This window comes from Conger conger, chromosome 8 (assembly GCF_963514075.1).
Source record: "Conger conger chromosome 8, fConCon1.1, whole genome shotgun sequence".
Classification (NCBI taxonomy): domain Eukaryota; kingdom Metazoa; phylum Chordata; class Actinopteri; order Anguilliformes; family Congridae; genus Conger; species Conger conger.
The window spans coordinates 12,127,698-12,150,112 of NC_083767.1; the positions used below are offsets into that span (position 1 = coordinate 12,127,698).

Genomic DNA, 22,415 nt, shown 5'->3' on the forward strand with positions numbered 1-22,415 from the left:
CACACACACACACACACACACACACACACACACACACACACACACACACACACACACACACACACACACACACACACACACACACACACACACACACACACACACACACACACACGCACGCAAATAAAAACACACCATCCCACTTTTCAGACAAGCAACAGGCACGGGCATTGTTGCCCCTCTATTCCTGCCCCAACAGGAAAGCAGAAACAGCCTGCTAGTGGCCCCTCAGAGCCTGCCTGTGTGTCGCCATCTTGAAGGGAACCTCTTTTGTGCTCTGGAGTCGCAGCTGTCAAACCGCATTTCTCTCAACTTCTTAATAAACCCCCTGCATTGTGCTACGCTTGTGGAAAATCAACCAGCTAACCTGCGGTCTTCTGTGACCAATATAGGGTTTATAAAAGAACGGTCGCAAATATGCTCCTCAGTCACCCCGCCCCCACCCATTAGCGGATTTTACTGGCACAGGAGGAGGAAGCAGACCTTTCAGATCAATATGTCAGGGTCATTGCAAGCAGGACACAAATGAGTTACGCATCACAAATTGTATCCTCGTTTTTTCCCCATTACCACAGAATCACAGGCTACTGTAGGGTACTTTGCTTTCTCTTGCCATTATCAATAACACACAAAACACTTGTGTTCTCTGAATTTTCTTTTCAAATCAGAATTATGAATGGTGAATGGCAACATAAAATTTTCAATAAACACAACTTTTTCAAATTACCATTTTATTAGACATGTTGTTAGAAAACTCTGGCCTTAATAACAGACGAAACTTATGCTTGGTTGAAACTAATAATAATTTGTTATTTATCTGACGCGTTTATCCAAAGTGACTTACATTTGATTACACCAAGGAGAGGACAAACCGTCCTGGAGCAATGTGAGGTAAAGGGCCTTGCTCAAGGGCCCAACAGCTGCACGGATCTTGTAATGGCTACACTGGGGCTTGAACTACCAACCGTCCAGGTCCCAGTCATGCACCATAACCACTAGGCTACATGCTGCCCAATATGAAACACTCCATTTATATAGTTGTTTAAAATATTTAGTATCTCTGTTCCGTATTTACTTTATCCTTCATTTTGATTCAGACAACTCCAGTAATGAGGCATTTAACACCGGCAGTTTGTATATTTATGGCACCCTAAGCTGTAAAACAAAAGCCATTTACCATTTTACAGTATAATTACTGGTCTCTGCAGAAATTACACACCCCTTCCCCAGCCAGTCCACTGCTTCTGGGAAGAGGTTGCCCATCTAACCCCCAGTCCGTCATCACAGGAAGGCCTGGGGCTAGAATGTTCCGAGCACCACCACCCCCCCCACGGTCATCCCCAGTCTGATGTGAACCAGATGGACTGGTGTGGTAGCCCACCAGTCGCAGAGCTGACCCAGGCTATACTGGCATCACCAGGGGATGGCTAGCTGTGGGCAGCATGCCTGGGCCAGTCTGAGTGTCAGGGTGGCCAGCCGCCCGGCAGGCCTCCGATGGCTCACCAAGAATGCCCCCACACACACACCCCGCTGCAAAAAACCAGAGGAAGTAATGTCTCAACTACATATTTACTTTCTGTAGCTCTCTGGAACTACACTCCTCCCCCAACCTAGATCTAGATGTATGATAATCGGACAGCCATTGTTTGAGGTTTTCACAAACCCGTTTCACAATCGCTTCTGTTGGTTTGCGATGCTGCGCTAACAAAACAAAGCTTACAATCATAAATGAGAAGCCAGTGCCGCTGAAGAAGAAACTGCAACTAGTTTGTAAACCTACTGGAAAGCTTCACTCAAGATAATGAGAAAGCCTGGAGAAGTATCTACACAGGGCTTCTGCCTCAAGTGTAGCCCCTGTGTATGTCGGTGTCAGAGAAACACCGCATTAAAAACATGCTTTGGTAGGATGTCAGGAGGCCCAACGGCAGCTAGAAACGATCGCATCTCTAGGTAGAGCCATGTAAACACGGTCCACCCCCTTCGCCGGCTGGGCAGCCAAACTGGAGGTCTCCTTTATTGTCGGGGACAAAATAATAGGCTTAGGTTCTTCTATTCATATTTCCAGAGAGGCAGTGGCACAGAATGAAAAGAACCGTTCCGTTTCATATTTTCTAAGTGGGCTTGGCTGAGCCTTTTTTTTTTTTTGCAGGGCTCAGATGTGCTTTTAAAAGAAATTCATTGTGCGGAACTGGAGCTGGCGAACTGCCGGCTGGAAACCCCACCTCGCAGACAAAGCGCCGTTTGAGCCCAGGGCGGCGCACAGGCCCGGACTGTTCCGCCGAGCGTTTGAGGAACCGTCCGCAAGACCACCGCCGAGCCTCGGGACGACCCGGGGGCTACACTCCCCACCACCGACCCGCGCTCACATTGCTCACTGTCCGCGCCTCGTTATTTTTAGGAATACGGGGCCGATGTTTTCCGTCCTTGGCATGGGAACAGTGTGGCTCGGAGTGGGCGTGGCAAGTAGGAGTCAGCGAGGACTCCGAAGACAGTGAATCACCCTCGCTAAGCTCCCCAGAACTGGGATTGTGTCTCCGGCACCTAATTACAGACATGCTACAGAAGTGAACAGGAGCACGTGAAAGACACCGCAATCCCAGGCAACCCTTCCCATGGACGCCCTCCCGTTGCTCCAACTTTTACCCCCATTACTACACTATTATGCTCCGGTCAATTACCATACTTTGCAGAGACGGAAATGGAAAGAAGGATTTTAATAATAATTACTTTGATCATTTATATGCAATGAGGACTCCTCTGGCCCGTGGCTGCTATCGAGAGAGTGTTAAAGCATGTGAAGTGCTCTGCAGACTGATCGGGAGACAGAAAGCTACAGCAGGTACCACTCTGGATGTTGGTAAACAACTCCAACCGATGGACTGTGTGTAACCTGTGAAAAATCATACACAGTCCAGGTGCCTGTCACTATTCTCTTATACTTGAATTGTACAATCAAACAATCAAATAATTGTGTTGGGACACATAAAATTACAAGGACAATTGTGATCATTTGTCTACAGCTATACTGTCAATGAACATGAATGAACATTTAGACAGGTATGTGTGAGAGACACTTTATTGCTTTGTAGGCTCCAGCATTAGGCAAGCATTAGTTGTTTGGGTTAGAAACTCAAATAAAAAAAAGAGTAAGTAAGCGGTGGCCTTTTTCTTCAAGAGTGCAGAAAGAAGTTACTTTAAAAAAAAAAAACTGTGAAGCAAGTGAAGGGAGACGCTTCCATAAGTGCATGGGCCCTGCAGTGTGTGAGATGGAGAGAGACAGAGCGCGCAGGCCGTTGATGGTTATCAGGTCAGACTCGGCTCCTGTGAGGCCTACACCCCCAGCAGAAGGCGGTGGCGGAAGTGGGCGGGCTTAGCGAGGCGCTCTGTCGTTATGCCGTTACCCGTCTGCTGCGATCAGACTCCCCGACCACAGTGGAAAAACAAAAATACAAACACAACAGACAGTGACCTTTCAGAAGGCAGCTTTCACCCAGTGGCATTTCAGCCTCGTTTTTTTTCCTCCTCCCAACGGAAGTTACACTGTACACCCTTTCTGGGCCCCATACCTAGACACGTTGCTCATGTAGCACACAAAGGATTCTCACATTTTCACATGCGCTGACTGACATATACACGCACACCTAAGTGCGGATGACAACCAAAAATCCGGACATCCAGACAACCAGACACAAAAAAAATGTGTGCATGACTAACAACTTGAAATATTGTTATCACGATTACAAAGTACCGAGAGAAGTTATGACCACGCCCGCATTCTTCATTAAAGGGCGAATGGTAAACGTTGAAGTGCACACACAAAGGCACAAAAGGGGTGTACTGTCCGGACACACCCTGCCACAAAGCTTGCTGGAGACATCTCACCAGGTGCTCTCAGAACAGGATGAATGCGCCTCAGAGCACAAAAGGTGAATATGTGCGTCAACGTTTCCGGACCACTGTTAGCATTTCTCAAAACAGGCGCGGGGTTTAGGCTGCAATAAAAACCATCGCAGACATTTCACGAGATATATTGGCAGCGTATACAGAAGAATAAAAATAACCGTTTAATCCAAGTACGGCTTGAACTTAGATCCTTCAATTAAGTATTGGAAATGGTACGTTTCACTGGAAGGCTGGCCTTTTGGCCTTCGGGCATGAAAATGTAACGAAACCCAATTAATGGAGAAGAAAGCACAGCCAGCAGCAACTGCCACGTGCCGGGGGTAATGAGACCAGAGAGGGAATGGGCATGAAATTTTGGAAGAGTGGGGGCGGGGGAGGGGGGGCGGGGGTGGGATGCAGCAAAGCCTGCCCTGGGGTGAAATTTACATCCCCGTCCACCCCTCCCCCATCGCCAAGTGTATAATAGGTTCAGGCTGGGGCATATCAAAGAGAAACTAATAAAGCTTTTACAGGTCTGAAAGTGATTGCTCATGGTTTGAAAAACAGAGTCCTCCCTTTTCAGACGTGCCAACGAGCATTAGTAATATTTCCTGTACCATTGGTGAAGCCCTTAGACCCCATTAGTTGTTACAATTTTCATTCTTAAATCAAAAACACATGTTTCCATCACCCTGCTTGCCGGATAGCAAATGGCAGTTAATGGTTTTGGAAAAAAATGGAGACAGTTTTACGATAAATCAAACGATGGATCAGTCAAACCTGTTTGAGATACATCTGCTCTAGAAGTAGTTAGCAATGTTAAAAAGGGAACGATTAATGGTGAAACAAAACGTGGTATCGAAGCTTCACGTTTTAAGTTTTCATAAAAGGACTAACTGAAGGGCTTACATAAGAGCAGGAAAATACATTTCCCATGTCCCCCCTCATGACCTCAGAACATCTGTCGTGAGGTCATCTCAGTCTTTCCAGTTTTTAATGTGGGTATCAAACACTCATTAATGCACTCACCCACAGTTAATTTCCAACACAAACAGACTCTGCCTGCAAGTGCAAACAGACAGAACTCATTCATTTCTGCTAATCTGCAAGACAAGATTAATTGAAATATGCATTAGGGAATGTCACTCATTGAAGACAAATGAACAGCATTTCACAATCACAATTTAACTTCACATGAACCGAGTCTTTCACATCCTTTTAATTTTCTTATTCATTACATTTAAAATGTATCAGCATTACAAATTAAATCAGAAGTTTTAAGCAGCCTCAGGTAATGAATGTGACAGCAATTCTGGAAGTTTCAATATTTATCCTTAAAAATAGAGCTTTGGTATGAAAAAAAAAAAGAAAAAAAAAAAACTATGTGTATGCCAATGAAACCACTTATAGCTTATGAAATGTTAAGAAATGCTATTAACCATTTCAGTCCCAAGCCCAATATGAAGTTGCTCCACCCAAGGGGTTTTGGTTTTGGTTGAGAAAATTGAGTTGAGAATTTGGGTTTTAATAACAGCGCAAAGCAAAAGCATACGAGTCATTTTGATTGGTTGAAAAGGCATGAGGTCGAGAATCTTGGAATGTTAGTGTAGTTACGCTTGAGTGCCATATGGCACTATTTGGACTGAAAGGGTGAAGATATATTTCACAGGTAGTCTCAACTAAATATCAGCTTTAAATAAAATCTACATTTAGAATTTAGAGCCCTCCGATGCGCAAACCTCCATGTTCATGCGTGTCACCAGTTTCACTGAAAGGCACTCTCCAGTTCAGCACAGGTTGACACAAGGCTTAATGAAAGTAACCCACCCTCTGCAAACAAATCAAAGCACGAGGGCTTTTAATAACAGTAACACACAAACTATGCAAACAATAAAAAAAATCAAAGGAGAGATTCAGGGGAGAGCTTGTTTGTCAGAGCAGGGAAGACTTTATTTACATGTGTGTTTGTGTGCACAGTAAGACTCCTGTGTGTGATTAAACGACCAGTGTGTGTGTGTGTGTGTGTGTGTGTGCATGGTGGTAAATGGGGAAAACCCCAGTGAAATCTACACGTCTGTGCAGTGCACCCAGGTGGAAGAGAGCCCCGCGTCTGGCAGACTGCCTAATGCCTGGCAGAGCCTTTACCTGAGTCTGGGTGGAGCCTCCACTATCCCAGGAGGCTTTGGCCAGATCAAAGGCCCAAAAGAGGTCAAACATTCCACACAAGTGACACTCAGCTGTCAGCAGACCAGAACTACCCCCACCCCAAATACACACACACACACACACACACACACACACACACACACCGGATTCAACCCCCCTTCACTTCTCTCTCAGGGGGGAAGCAAATAAAGCCCTCCCTCACTCAGACTTCAGACTTCCAGAAATACGGCTGAAAAAACTACCTGGACGCATTACCTCACCCTGAGATTCTCACAGAGAAGCGGTATGTACACAAATACATCTGCTTCTATAAAAATCCCATTCATGTTTTCACAGAAATTTTCACAATTTGCCATTTTATTTGGTCTTAATACATTCACTGTTTTCTTTGTAACACATTTGCTATACGATGTTCATGATGTTGTTCATGTTCAGTTCACTCACTGATAATATTCGCATGCCTGAAAAACAGGCAACCTGTTATTCAAATGGTAAGCAAAAACAAGCAATTTTATAATAGCCGCATGTAGACTAGCATAGAATATTTGACTGACATCTAGGAGGAAGTCTGATAACTACTCAATCTAGTTATTCTACATCTATGGTTATGGCTTTTATTTTCAGCTCCACAGAGCTCTAAACTCTGGTAAGTATTCATGGCTCTCAGTGGCAGGATTCACATAAACAAACGCCTGATGAGAATCTCGTTGCAGAAACAGAGACCACAAACAACAGATCAACAAAGCTCTCGCTTCAACTAGCTGTAAGCACATTCATGTCGGAAACTTAACGTATCCAAAAGGGCACCTTTGGAGGCTTTAAGCAAACGAAAGCGCTGCCAAGTGCATAGTTCCAAAAACAATATTACGTCTCTCCTTCAGTGCGGGCTCAGGGGCCCGGAACGCGCGCGAGAAATCGCTGAGCGCCCGTTTAACGCGCCTTTTCAATGCACGGGCGCAGGGATTTGCCCGCTCCATCTAGACCGCATTCTGCCAGGTTTAAAGCAGGTATTCTCCCTGCCAATGGCTGTCAGATTGTATTTGAGAGAGGATGACGAGGGTGGGGGGGGGAGAACATCAAGCGCACCCTTTGTAGTGTTGCCTGCAGAGGCCACAAGCTCACCGCCGTCTTGTGTCTGCTCAGCACAAGCAAGAAATTTGGTATCGGGAATAAAAGCCATGAGCTAAACATTACAGATGAAATGGTGAGAAGTTTTGAAAAACCTTTGGGTTGAGTTGAGGAGGGGGGGAACTGCAAGCTTGCAATAGTCTCAGAGGGGTAACAATCGCGTATTGAAGTGTGCACATAAAAAGGTTTGAATGGCCTCTTTGCATCAGTAGCTACCCACAACTCACCTGCCTTCCTTTTTCTAAACAGCGCGCAGAGTGACCTAGTTTTCTGCATCAGAGCCTCACTTCCAAGAACAGGCATTGTGAAAATGCTGCATTCTGGAAGTGTAGTCACAACCGCAATCAATTTTTCAGGGTCGTCAGCCAATACGGCGAAGAGCTCCTCCAGGAACACTGTACGTTTGCGATTGTGACAAGTTTGAACGTTATTCTTTGTTATCGGCATCACAGCGGCAGTAATTACTCATATAGTCATATAGTTTCTAGTTCAGGTAATTTACGAAAAACATTGAAATTCTGACAGCTGTTAGAAATGCATAGTATGATGCTATAATCTGTGTTACGCTTCCTCTTTTGACCAGTGGAAACAGTTCAACCTTATGTCACCAATGAAAAGACCTGCATCAACGTGTAGACATGAATCAGGTGTACGATACAGTTGCCCATATTTTACACAGTCTTCAGTTTTACAGTAGTCCAAATAATAAGTAAACACATGTACCTTCTAACAGCATTCAGGGCATACACTTCTTCCACGGCAAATGAAGTGCTTTGTCAGAGCTAAAATGGCATACCCAGTCCATATGGTTTAAGGAGTATTTATACACATACAAGCACAACGCAGGCACACACACACGCACACGCACACACACACGCACATACACAACTGTACATTATTGCCACTGAAACACAGCAGTTTAGCTGAACTAAGTTCAGTCAGATTAGTGGGGGGAGACACTTAACTGGTTTTCATTGGCCATTGAGACCCAAATTTCACCATTTCCTCAGCTTCTCACACATCCGCCTTCACAAGTCAAAGCAACCTGTGGCCCAGTCACCCCCCGAACAAATGGCCATTCACAACATATCACTCCTCATCTAAAGCTACAAGCACTTTGCAGACCACTTAAGACTCAGCTCCAACACAAGGAGCCCCCTCCTCCTACTCCTTACTTTCATTCCCCAAAACTCTCAAGTGTGGCTCCCATCTCAGCATCTTCAAGGTTGTGACTAGTCCGTTCTGAAAAACGCCCCTAGTAACAGCAGCCTGGGTATCAAACACCAGAAAACATTGAATAACAATGCAATTTCTTTCAAAAAAAGGCAGAAAATGTTTATGTATAGCACCTGGATAGGCATGCAACTCCCTCTGGAGAAGAGAAACGGTGAAATGAATGGATGAACAAATGCATTAAAATCTTTTTTTAAGTTGTTATTGCTGGAATTAGTAACAATACCACTGCATCTCAGTCATTATGTGAATGCACCTTTGATGTGAACGGTTCTATTATAATTTGCATTTTGCACTGTGTGTTCCATTATGAAATAGCTTTTGCGGCTGCCTGCTGTACCAGTAACAAATAAGGCTACACCTATGAAAAATTTATGTTCTTACTGTGTATCTGTGAGGTAAGAGGTCGAGCCCATTGGGGGCCTTGTTTGGAATGCAAATAAAATTAATTCAATCTGTCCATTACATCCACAAGCCAACTAAGGCTTCATTTTCACACAGTATCTCTCTGGTATAAGCTGAGGATTGCATGACCTCAACCCAAACAGGGTATCTTTACTGGGTCAGAAATACAGCCAGCCTCAGTGAGGAACCAATGGACCAGTCTCCAAATCACATGCAATATTCAGGTCCAGACTGAGGTTTAATTTTGAGAAAGGGAGATACACTTTAAAACTTGTTACGCAAGTGAAATCTAAGAGGAGTTCTAACGAGGTTTAGGGCTACCAAACTCCATTAAAAAAAGAACTTGGCAAATTTACAACAGCCTGACTGCTCAAATGCACATCATTCAAAAAGCCTAGCTGTGCCAGGGATGACATCACACAGCACGTTTAATGAGGACCATGCAGCCAGCAGCCAGCCGTCACCCAGTCCACAGACAATCGGAGCCTTTGTGAGGCCTGGCCTCCATACATATCAAAGGCAGGAGGAAAGGTGGAGGTGTAAAATTAGAGCAGGAAACCCCCCAGGAAGCCTCGGGAAAGCTGCAGCACGGCGCCATTGAAGATCCCGGGCTCTGGATGGAATCGGCCCCCAAAAACTATCGGACGAATCGACCTTCATCGACGCGCTCCTCCGTGGCGGACTCCGTGCGGCCGGCCTTCCCCCGATCCCACCCCGATCGCCGGGCTGTCGGCCCTCTCCAATGCCCGCTCTTTCATGTGAAAGTGCAGCGCGCATGGGGCCTGGGCGGATTGATTCTGTGTTTTGACTTATTGTTTGAAGACGGGGAACTCAAAGTGGCACACGCCCCTCTGATGTGTGCGGCATGGGGAACATGAAAAGCCCCACCTGGGCCCCGTGTGAGGAGGGGCCCCCGAGCCTACTGTAAATATCCATCAGGGCCGACGGACCTCTTCAAACGCAAACGCGCGGGTGCGTGTGGGGACGCATGCCACACACACACACGTGCTCGGGCTAGCTCACACACACGCGCACACACAAAGGGACACACACATGTGCTTGGGCTAGCCCACACACACGCACACAAAGGGACACACACACACACACACACACACACACACACGCTCGGGCTAACTAACACACACACACACACACACACACACACACAGGGTGGTCACAGGAACTTCCAAGAGCTTAATGATATGACAGCTTTATGACTTGTCTACTCAACAGACTCTTTTTTTTTTTCTTTAAAGACATGTTGAAGCCTGTTAATCATGACTGGCTCCGGGAATTAGTAAATCTCAACTTTTCTTTGAAAGCGTAGTTTGAATTTAATATTCCTTGTGCTTTACCTTTTCAACAACATCGTGTACACACCGTATTTATAGTATGGGAGTGAATTATACGTGTTGCACACCAAAGTCAACCAAGTGCACAAGAATATCAAAGTGTCTAACAAAGATATCCAAGTTAAGTATACCCATGACTGTTTTACAAAAATCACATGTATGCATCACTATTAACGTATATAACACAAATACATTTCGGTATTTAGCAGACTCTTTATCCAGAGAAATGTACATAAACTCATGCAATATGACAATATCGTGCTCACAGGTTCTTTAGTTTGAAAAATATTTCGAAGAAAGACAATTTCCACAAAGGCACTGCATCCATGCAAAGTGATGTCACAGAGAGTGGCAGTGAAGTGGAGAGGTTGTTTTTTCACACAATGCCGTGTGTAAACACCGGTAACCGTGTGCATCTCAGTGACGCTTTCTGCATTCACCGCTGTGTGTTGCACGTGCGCTCGGCATCGTGGGCCATCGGAGGAGAGACGGAGGGACGCCTGAGGGGCGGGACAGCCACGCGCCACACCCCACCCCCACCCCCACCCCCGCCCCAAAAAGACATCCTCGCCAGCTCAGTGGCAACTTCAGCCTTGCGCGAAATAATATTTAAAAAAAACAACAACACAGAAAGGCAAATATGGAGCATCTGCGAACGTAATCACTCTATTGTGCTGTGATTTTCTGCTCAGCTGGGCGGGGTGACTGCCAGGGTTCAGCACCCCTCTCTCCGCCAGCCCGCCCGCCCCTGGCCCCCCTACAACGGGGAGGGCGCGTCAGCGAGACCAGAGCGGGGGATACTCTTCCCATCGGCACACACTGCAGTCATAGTCACCCAGGTACAAACACCGCACCACCCACCACCCCACCCAAAGTCAATCTGAGCTCAATTACACAAACCGCTTCAGCACAGTGATTGATTTCAGCCTAGAAAAGGGAGAGGAAAAGAGAGGGGGGGGGGGGGGGGGGGGGAAAACTGCCACCCTCCCGCCTTCCTCCCCCTTCTAATTCTCCCCCTCCTCCCCCCCTCTCTCTCCCTCTCCAGCTCCAGTGAACAGCAGCCAAGACTCTCCATCTAGTAGGAGGCAGGAGGCTTTGAAGAGATCAAAGCCAAGGCCGCAAGCAGTGGTGCGCCCTGGGAATATGGAGGCCTACCGGCTCCACAGCCCCATTTCCCAGCGTCATGTCAGATTGCAGCTGCATTGCATTTCACTCCTTTCCATAACGGGCTCCACGCTCGCCGACATCGGAGAGCTGCGGCTCGCGCACGGAGGAGGGAGAGGGAGAGGGAGAGAGGGAGAGAGAGCGTGTGAGAGAGAGAGAGCGTGTGAGAGAGAGAGAGAGAGAGGGAGAGAGAGAGAGAGGGAGAGAGAGAGAGAGAGAGAGGGAGAGAGAGAGGGAGAGAGAGGGAGAGAGAGAGGGAGAGAGGCTCCAGACTGATTTTTTTTTTCACGACTCCATAATTGGGCAGTTCAAAGAAAGGGGGGGTGGGAGGGGGGAGAAACGTGCCCATTTGTTTTCAATTCCGAGGCCAATATAAAAGGAAAAGCAAACTTTTTACGAGTTTCCTAAAAATTAAACACAGGCCTTTTTTTCATAAGCAAAGAGCGTTGGGTGCTTTTTACAACGTAGACCACACAAAATGATTGTGGAACTCCCCCTTCCCCTACCCCTCTAGCACTTCACCAAAGAACATAGCAATCGTGAAGATATACCTGCAGAACAAGCAAAGGCTTGCTGTAGACCAAAATTCATCCATATAGCATCTATCTGTTCATTTAACACCCTGGCTTATTACCCCTGGTGGAAAACGACCGTGGCCTTTGTAATGCAACGACGTACACCCCACATTCATACACAACGGGCGATTAATATTTCATAGCTGTCAGATGCACACCCACGGTATCTGAAAATAACGAGCTGAAAATGAAAGCCTTCAAGATGCATTTTCTCAATGGCCATTGATCATGGTTCCATCGCTAGAGCAAAATCATTATCCCGCTGCTCGTGCTGAGACGACACAAATCGTGCGGTGTCGCTAAAGCTTACCACTACACCGGCATCACCAGACACATCACTAATGTGTTTAGCCAACTAGATTTCCAAGGGTCCCAAATTATCACCTGAGTTAGTAAATTACCTGAAGTCAGCGTTTCGTTGGGAGTGTCTGAAATGCGCTGAAACTTTTACGCTTACCAAGAACAGGAAATATGTTAAATAATACATTAAGTGAATTATAAGAAGCCATGTCCAGTCAAAACTGCTGACTGCTCTTCACCAGAGAAAGATCAAAAGCCACTATTGGGTAGTTCACCCCAGGATGTGAGAAACTTAAATCAGAGACCAGTTAAATTTAGCATTCTGCCGCAATATCAGCCGTATATCGGCCGTTACTATACGTCAAGTGCTGATGGAGATGCATCCTACACACATGTTCATCGTAAAGCACTAAACACATTCATTCAATCATGAGTCTTGGCTAAAGTTTGTGGGCTACTCATACAAATATACCCACACATACAGAAACAAAAAGGAACTTCCAAGCACACACAGACAGACACACAGCTAAAACAGGCCTGCAGCTTTCCCGGCTCAAACGGGGCTAAATTAAACAGACTTTAATGACCACACTTGTTCATTGAGTTCACTGAAAAACAAGAGCAACCACCACCCACAGACACACACATCTCCACAGTGCCCACCAGGGCCTATTCAACATGCACACAAAGGCTCCTGGGCCTGCTCCCTTCCCCCAGAGCCAGGCAGGCGGTGCTGACTGAAGCCCCCACAGCAGGTGCAGGTCTGCTGGGTCTGTCTGGGCCGGCCAGGGCTCCTGATCTCCAGGCCGCCTCTACAAACTGTGAGCCAGGCTCACATCTCCCCGACGCCACTCTCCAAAGCCTCAGATAAGAGGAGAGCAGGAGTGCACAGTGCGGAGGCACCAATGTGCATGCACGCACACACACGCCTGCCCGCACACACACACGCACATACACTCTGAAAACTTATACCTAAAACTACTCTCCAGGCAGGAACATTTCCTGGAATCCTGAATTTTTCACTCAATTGCACAGATTCTCTGACTATTACACTAAAAGGGTGATTTCATAAATCCAGCCTGACTTTCATGAAAACATTGCACATGTCCAAAGTAAATTTTAATACTTGGAATAATTACAGGTCATGTAAATGCTGCAGTTCATAACAAGCAACAGTAAGATGTCAGGAATATTAAAACCTCCATTAAATATCCATTGGCACTGATTACATGTGATAAGTATCATCTCCTCAATGTGAAGTGAAAAGGGCATTAAGACCATACTTTTCAGGCCTGAGCCTCAAAAACAATCTCTAATTTTCTTTTATTTCATCAGGAAGACTCCAGTGAGATCAACATCTCTTCTAGAAAGGGAACCTTACAATAACAACCTGAGAAATAGCCCTAGCAGTAATAACACTGCCACATGTCCTGATTTTTCATGTAATTAGAAGAAGATCCTTTAATTTGTTCGTAACTACAAAAAAATCTTTGGCAGATTAACAGATTGTCTCTTTAAACTCGACACCAGTGTATGGGTCACACACTTGGGTTTAGCCTAGGCAGGATTTTGGCTTTAGGTGTGAAAAGTACAAATTCGGGAATCCAAACTCAATGTGTGGCCCAAAACATCTCAACTTCCAAGACCTACAGAGATCAGATTCCTCGCCTGCATAAGCCGCAATCTGTACAAACACTGACTGCTACAGGTAGGGAGAAAATTTGGGGGCTGCAATTATCGCCTGCTCTACAAACACATTAAAAGAAGCCAACTTTACATAAATCTAAAAGGCTGCGGTACTTTCCAGGCTTGAGACATAGGACAAGACTCCATGTGTTAGAAGAAAACAGGGGATGTGAGAAGGAATAACAATCTAGACTAAGTGCAAGTAGCTAAATCTTTAAACATAAACTGAAATCAAGGTTATTATCCATGCTCTGACCGGAAGGGAGCTTAGCTAACTACATATTTTAAGCTAATCGCACATGACAGAACATAACCAAAATAATAGATCCAAATAATACACCCCTAAAATCTAATCAGGATTATTTTTGTAATAACTTTAGAAAATTAATGAGATTGCCATTGGATACACAACATTACTAAATAAATAGTAACATTACATGGACAAGCTGATGACACAGGCAGACAGACACAGACAGAGACACACACACACACACACACACACACACACGATTAAGTTGCCGTAAAGGATGCCTGGGATCAGGCTCCCTCCGAGTGCTCCATTACATCTAAAGCCACTGTCAGCAATTAAGAGCTAAAACCCCTGGACCCAGAGATAACAAACACATACACGGAAGGGCCTGTGCTTAATGCTACACAAACCGGCGCGCTCGCTGTTGTGGAGAGCTGCCGGGGGAAGTGTTAAGGTCCCTAAAAACCCGTCGCAGGCATTCAGGCAAAGTGCAATCGTGGAAATCCCTTTTTTTAAGCCGAGGCATGGGCCTCCACAGCGCGGCCCTGCCGCGGATCAGCCCTGTTTTCCACATCAAAGGGCCGCGCCGGCTCGGCCGGGCCACATTCCACCTGTCCTGCGGGGCTCGCGTTCCAGCCGGAAAACCAGGAAAACACACTTCCCCTCCACACCCTTCAGAAGCCTGCGTCTCAACACTATTATTATTCACGGTCAACAGAGGCATGGCGAAGAACATGCACTGAAACTGATGTACATGGAAGGCAGCGCGTTGGCAATTAATTTCACGGTTACAGTTTAATGGGAAACCCTATTTTCCGACGCAACTGTACTTTACTTTACCATATTCTATTCATAATGTTTCGAGATTTTAAATAAAAGTACATGTACTGCAATGTGGTGTATCTGGTGGATATGGCAGCTGCAGCTGATTATGTCATGTTTGTCAGTTCAGATGTCAGAAGAAAGTTAGGCCAAGAAAAGGTAAATCTGTCAGGAGTAGGAATTTATTGCCATCGCTTCATTCCCTGTTGTGCTGTGACTCTCTGGCGAGGGCATGTAGCAGAAACAGTTTATGCATGCACCCATAGTTTTTCAAAAACCAGAACACATTTGTGCCTGTAGACTTCCATTCTTAAAAATAGCAGTCAGGGTACCTTACTCCCTGCAATATGAATAGTGAAAAGTGTGCCCTTCACCAAGTCTGGGAATGCCTCTCTGTCTTCGTTTGGTCTTATGCCTTTGGCATTTCACAATTTCAGCAATGATATTAAGGTTTCACAGACACAGATTAAGCCTAGTCATAGAATAAATGATCTATACAAATCTCAATTTAGTTCAGGACTAAACTTAATCTGCCTTAAATTACAGCATAAATGCTCAAAGCCGCTGTAAAGACCAATGTTTTCTGCCCTTTGGCCTCTTCCTATTTTTCGTAACCAACAAAATATTGCAAGGAATTTTTGCTGACTGGAAAAGAAAGGTTGGGTTGTTTTCTATTAAAACATACTGTGAACTCCATTACCCATCAACACCTCTGTGTCACATTCTCTCTGGTTCATCTCAGTTCAAATACCATAAGCATGGTAAAATACAACTGTAAAGCCTGGCCCATGCATTACCAGAAACACATTTACTATCAGGCTTAAGTTCTAAATGATTATTCTCTCAGATCAAGTGAACAACAGTTCAATCAGATCAGCGCATGCAAATGCTGAACTGTAATCCATAGTAAAATTTGTATATGTTTATACTATCAAGACCAAACAAAATACTAAGAGAGAACAGCAAGCTGTGAAGTATAACTTTAATAGAATTCAATCAAAAGATTCAATCAAAGGAGTGCAATTACATGGGATCTACAAAAGGAATACATGCTCGTATTTCCACTGTATTGTAGAGGACCAACATTAAAAGAAAAAGCACTTTTTGCGATACACATGAAGGAATACGGACTGTGGGCTGAAGTGCATTACAAACCAACCACTGGGAGTTGAAGGAAAGATAATCTTACCGCATGCTGGCTAAACTAAGCCCAACTCATACACATCTCTGTACCTCAGGTACACTCCCCACTGTGCCAGGACGGATTCCACGAAAGCCAAGCATAACACCGAGAGACAGAGCGTGTTCAAAAAAACATCAAATAGCACATCTGCACTGAGTACTGTATAAGAGCAAAGCTGGGTTTTCCCTCCATATTCCACAGCTGCAGAGTCAGGTCAGAGCGTCCCGGGCCCTCTGTCATAACGTTCTTCATCCCGCGCTATCCTGCTTCATCTTCCTCAGAGCAAACAATTCGGCTATGACCTACGCTAACCAGAAAACCCGTAATCGCTTCAAGCTAAAAGAACGGTTCCAAACAAGCTGGAGGAGCAAAGTGAAGTCTGGGGCCTGCTGCAGTACAGACCTTAGTCGCCTGTACGGTGGCGTCCGATGCTCAAGGTACAGTATGTATGAACCACCGGGGGACGCTCTTTCAGCACCATGCAAGTTGCCTATGGGTGATTATAAGGGCTGCCACTCATTGCCTTTCATAACAGCCTTCTTTTGAGGGCCTCTGTACACCAACCTGCAGGTAAAACACCTGGAAGTACACACTAGTCACAAGTACAAGCCCCAGCACATCACCTGCCGACACATTACTGATGTGCTCCAATAGGAAATGCACTTACAAGCCAACAAGTGAATGAAAACACAGAAATATAAGACCAAGGCCAGGAGACCACTTGAAGAGATTTAGCATACATTGTGCTGCTACACTTTTCAAGATAGACTACAGGCGTTGATTACCTCAGAAGCAGCAAACCAATAATGCAGACAACTTTAGTCCAGATTCAAGTAAAACACATTGCTCTTTTACACATATCTGTGCGATACACTTGAGCAGAAGCTCCATCCAGCAGCACTTGGGAAGGAATGGAAGGGAAAAATATAAAAGGTACGTTTCCTAAATGAAGCCTTGGAGAGGGCACTCACCGTCCGGGGCATGGGTGGAGATAGAGACCCGTTGCTCAGGTACGAGTCGCTGTTCATGTTGGACATCATGATGTAACTGGGGTACCCTGTGTAAGGATGGCCTTTGTTGTATGCGTCGTGATGCTTCCCTGCCAGAAACAAAACAAGAACATCAACTCCTGCTGACCTGCTAGTCTACTGTCCCCTCTACCATTTCCATCACAGAGCACTGCGCTCCCCAATCATGGACACAGGTCCCGGTTGGACAGGTCCTCCAAGCTTCGGGAGAATATCATATCCCCCCCCAATATTTTTGTGTTTTATTGAGTAATATCATTAGCATTCGCCATAAACATTACTAAAGAAAATGTCCTGTTTGTTGTTCTCGGCCCCCTCCCCCTAAAAGTTAGAATGAGATCCTAATTATCACATTTTACAAAAAAAAAAAATATTTTCCCCCCAAAAGAAATACATCTGAAACAATTTATTATATTTCACTTGATCAGCAGAGTTTTATATGCTAACTTGGAAAACGAGCCAAGCCGTGATACCAAATAAAATATTTTGTAACATCACAGAATCAAGTAAAAAAGGAAAAGCAAGAGAAAATTCAAATAGAGTACATTCAAAAATCAAAGAACATAACCATAAATGAAGGCGAGTGTTTTGAATTGCGTGAGGAGCGACTGGAACGTCTTTCAGCCGTCCGTCTCATGCACGGCCTGTGCGTGGCCTCTATTGTTTAACCTCCCCCTTTTGTTCTGAGGCAGAGGGGAACCCCTCCATGCCAATTAGAAGCAATTAGGAAGAATAGACAGATTATGTCAAACAAGGACGCCCCGCTGTTCGCCTCGACCCTTGGCCTGACTGGGGCACACTCCCGGAGGTCACCCCCGTAACTGGGAGAGGCGACAGGCCTGGTTTCAGGAGCTTGGTGCCGGGACCAGACTGAATTGACGGCAGCGGCCAAACCCTGGCACTCGCTGCAACGGCGGCGGGGAGGACCCATTCAGCGAAGGCCACCCATTCAGCGCCTTGTGCTCAGCCAGTGCTGTGGGTCTATTGAAAGCCCGGCTTTGGGTTCGCGGTGTGGGTCTATTCACAAGAGAACAAAGAGCGGGCTCTCTGTGTGCCTCCATCCAGGGCTTTTGCCCCACTTCATTTAGATAAGGGAGAAATAGCGAGATACCCTTCTCACCGCACAGTAAAAACTTGTTGTCGCTGACAAGAATCAGCAGAGTTTGTACAACGACACACTTTGAAGGAACAAAGCGTTGTTTCGATGCGCTTTCTGAATAGCAGTCTATTCAGTCAGTGGCAAACGAAACCGCTGCCCCAATGCTATACTGGCAGTGATGTCATCATATAGAATGAGAAAATGTTTTGTTTCACAATATACACTCTGTGAGCACTTTATTAGGTATTTTAGACTTTTTTTTTTTTACTTATGTCTTCTGCTGCTGTAGCCTATCAACTTAGGGGTTTGACGCTTTCTGTGTTCAGAGATGCTCTTCTGCATACCACTGTTGTAATGTGAGGTTATTTGCGTTACAGTCACCTTCCTGTCAGCTTTGACCAGTCTGAACCTTCTCCACTGACCTCTCATTAACAATGCATTATTGCCTGCAGAAATGTTGCTCACTGGATGCGTTTTGTTTTTTGCACCATTATCGGCAAACTATAGTGACTGTTGTCTGTGAAAACCCCAGGAGATCAGCAGTTTCTGAGATACTAAAACCACTCTTTCAGGCACCAACAATCATTCCACGGTCAGTCACTTAGATCACATTTCTTCCCCATTCTGACATTTGGTCTGAAAAACAGCTGAACCTCTTCACCATGTCTGCATGCTTTTATGCATTTAGTTGCAGCCACGATTGACTGAGTCAATATTTGCATTAACATTCGGGTGTACCTAATAAAGTGGTCACCGAGTGTATTTTTTTATTTATTTTGGGAGCAAAACCAATTCATATGCATTCATGAGACTTTTCAAAGACCACCATGATATGGTGTAATTGCATAATGTTCAAACTCAGATGCTGGATATTTTATAACTTCGCCCTGTTAGTAAAACATTTAATTCAGCTGCGTGTCTATCAAACGATTCTGACCATTCACCATGTATCACATCACCTTGCTCATGCTTTTAGTCAAGGAAATCTGTGGTTCATCTTAAGACATACACAAGCTAACAGGTTCAAATAGTTACCATATTCCTCATCCTGACCTCTTCCTAGAGGTCACACTTTCACATTTTGGAAATGTAAATACTGTCTGGTTGTTGGACGGGTTCATGTGTACACTTTTGACAAGCCAGCATCCATTTAAATAACATGTACAATGGTGTTGCTTGCCTTTACATCTTCAGATTAATCAAGCAGGGGACTGATAATTGCATAGCTTGATCCAGTCAGAAGCACACTTACCCTCATCAGTGAGATCCCTGTGCTTTTCGTGGTATGAATCCTGGGATATTTGGGACTGTCTAGCTGCCTGTTAATGAGAAAATGGGAAACAAGGTGATTTGTTAATAAAGAGGGGGTGCACAGAGAAACCTGGAGGCATAAGATTTGTTATTGCTGGTGAAATGAGAGAAAATGGCTCTGTTTTTAAATAAGGTTTCTTTTATGAGATCACCCTTAGATGCTACGCATCACCATATTCCATTTACATATCAACATACAAAATTAGTGGGATGTTGCAATCATAAATGCATAAACTGTCAGGTGAAAAGCTGATGATGCTCCAAGTTACCTCACCGAGACTGTACTGGAATGTTTGTTCATTCTGAAGGAGCACAGATCAAGACAAGAGTTGCCATCAATCTCAAAAATGAAGTTTGCACAGCAATATACTTTCTGTTTAAGCTTCAGCTTTGGGAAAACTATGAAAATGTGCTGAATTGTGCAAACAAAAAAACAAACAAATAAATAAATGCAGAAAGACAACTACTGTATGTCTGGCACAGAAACATTTAGGCATACAGCTCGGAACCTTTTAAAAAACAGTTATCGTTTTCAATGTAATGTTCTCTCAAGACAATGCACTTATAATGCCATTTTATTGTAACACCCATTTGGTATAAATACAACTATAAATTAATTCGAATCCACTGTATCATGATGAAATGTAGATTGCAAGGAAGTGGAGTCCGGGCCTATTTAAAACGATGCATGATAAATCTTACATTCACGACGAGATATTATGTGAATATAACCATTTTAAGATTAGGTTACACACTGAAATTAAGAGATTAATTTCAGTGTGTATACCATAACACACTTTCAAACAGCTCTTGGCAGTAGGACTAAATAACTACATATGGTTAAGCATAATCATAACAATAATAATAATTGTTTGCTTCAAGCGATGAAATGGTAAATGTAACAATATGGTTATTAATTAAATGGTTGTATTTATCATTATTGCAATCTAAAATAAAGTGTTAACCGAAAACAATAACATTTGTTGGTACGGTTTGAACAGCACGGTCCATAGTGCACTTGAGGCCATTGACTGGTGCTGGGAACACGCGTCAGTAGCTTAACTTAAAAAAGTAAATTGTTTTTTAATAGGAAAAACGAACTTAATGAACTATAAAAATGCAGTATTTTACCGCATTGATAAAGTCAGGCCTAAGTAATGATTTGTCTCTCGAAGCGTTCACTTCTGCTTGGTAACCAGCGGCTAAAGGAAGCGTAATCAACTACACGTGTCTTGTTTTGTGTGCTGTTATTTACAGCTCAAGGCCACACATCCGCATTATTAAGCAGAACACTCAATGGTCCGCAAAGTTGTGCACCTTGCTAGTGTTCTGGTCAATTTTCCCTCGCGTGAATGGAGATATGGTTGGAAATCTGATACGCCACAACAATTGTGCGTGCCTCAATTAGGATGATTATGGTTGTATAGACTAACCACCAACACGGTCAGAGTTTTGTTAAGTAATGAATCCAGATGGTTCTAAAGCCCATCATTAAAAGAGACTCACGTCATGACTGCCGCCGTTTGGATTTGTCTCCGACTCGTTTACTAGAGATGACTTGATATCTGCCAAATCCCCTTCCTCCTCCGGGTGATTTATTTCTGCAAATATTTGTTCCTTCTCTGGATCGCCCTCATCTTTGAACGGGATCATTTCGTCGGTAGCGCACAGTTCCGGGTCCCCGCCGCCTCCTCCGGCTAACTGGGGCATTTTTGGTCCAGGTAATTGCAAAATGTCCTGTTAAAAAGCAGCTTTTCCAGTGTCAAAAATGGCAAGTTGTCAAGTTCCCAAAATCAACCGTAAATGTTCTGAAGGTGGCTAATCTTAGCACAACTAAAGCTCTGCGCTAATGTCCCTGTGTAAACATGCGTATTTTCACTTCAGCCACGGGAAGACCTAATGTTTTAACTTAAGGTTTTTAAATATTGTCTTGAAACGATGCAGACAAAAAAATTACACAAATGGCTAGATACAGATATCAGCTGTATGTTGACGTTCCTTCAGCGGAAATTCCAGTTTTGATTCGGACTTTAAAATAAAAATATATTTTAACAACTCCTCATTCACAAGTGCACAGTTAAGTTAGGACAAGCTGAGTTTTCCGTAGGCTAACCCCGCACCTGGAAATAAATAAACCATAAAAACACGCGGTGCTTAAAATATCCCCGTCTGCGGTGCTCCAGGCGCAAAAATCTTGGTGAAGATCCGGAAAAATGTGAGTAACGTACGAGTGTGCCCGGTGTATAGTGAACCCCAGCAAAAACTATCATAAGTAATTCTTAAAGTCGCTGCTTGTCCGTTTTACGTCAGACGCGGCGTGTCTATATTTCTGTAGCTGCGTTTATAGCACATCCTTGATAAAGTCTCAAAGTCTTGAACGCCACCTTGGTCGTTTAAACGCTAAAGAAAACCAAAAAATAGGTAAGCGGTATCAGTGCGTCGTAGACCGAGTTCCAAACTGGAGCTGTGCTCCGTGAGTAATGTCGTGTCTGTGTATGTGTGTGTTAGTAATGTAACTCTCCTCCCCCTCCCCTATGTCTTGCTATGACTGTGGGGGGAGAGATGAAAGGAAAGCCGCCGGTCTGATTGACACCGCGCTGATTGACACTCTTGAGAGAGTGGGCAGAAAGATGCGTACAACGAACAAGGCTAATGGATAGGCAGGGAAAAAAGGGGGCGAGGCAGGAGCACCAGTGTTTCTGAAACAGACTCCAGTCTGGAACAAGAGTTCTCTGTTGAAGAATATGATATAGTTAAGATGGGTTCTCGCACATTACACAGACATTATAAACCTGTATTTAAGTTAGCAATGGGAATTCCGGAACTTCAAT

The 22,415-nt window shown here is 44.6% G+C and overlaps 1 protein-coding gene across 5 annotated transcripts in view; it reads right to left on the reverse strand.

The window, feature by feature from the left end:
• Positions 1-22,085, reverse strand: part of LOC133135604 (lymphoid enhancer-binding factor 1-like) — a 43,605-nt gene extending 21,520 nt beyond the window's left edge. For all 5 annotated transcript variants that reach the window (XM_061252748.1, XM_061252747.1, XM_061252746.1 and 2 more), the window contains exons 1-3: positions 21,091-22,085; positions 19,526-19,592; positions 17,118-17,245 (exon numbers count right to left, since the gene is read on the reverse strand). In XM_061252748.1, coding sequence (XP_061108732.1) covers positions 17,118-17,245; positions 19,526-19,592; positions 21,091-21,294 — 399 coding nt within the window. In that variant the 5' untranslated portion in view covers positions 21,295-22,085. The remainder of the gene's footprint in view (positions 1-17,117; positions 17,246-19,525; positions 19,593-21,090) is intronic.
• Between the last annotated feature and the right edge of the window lie 330 nt (positions 22,086-22,415).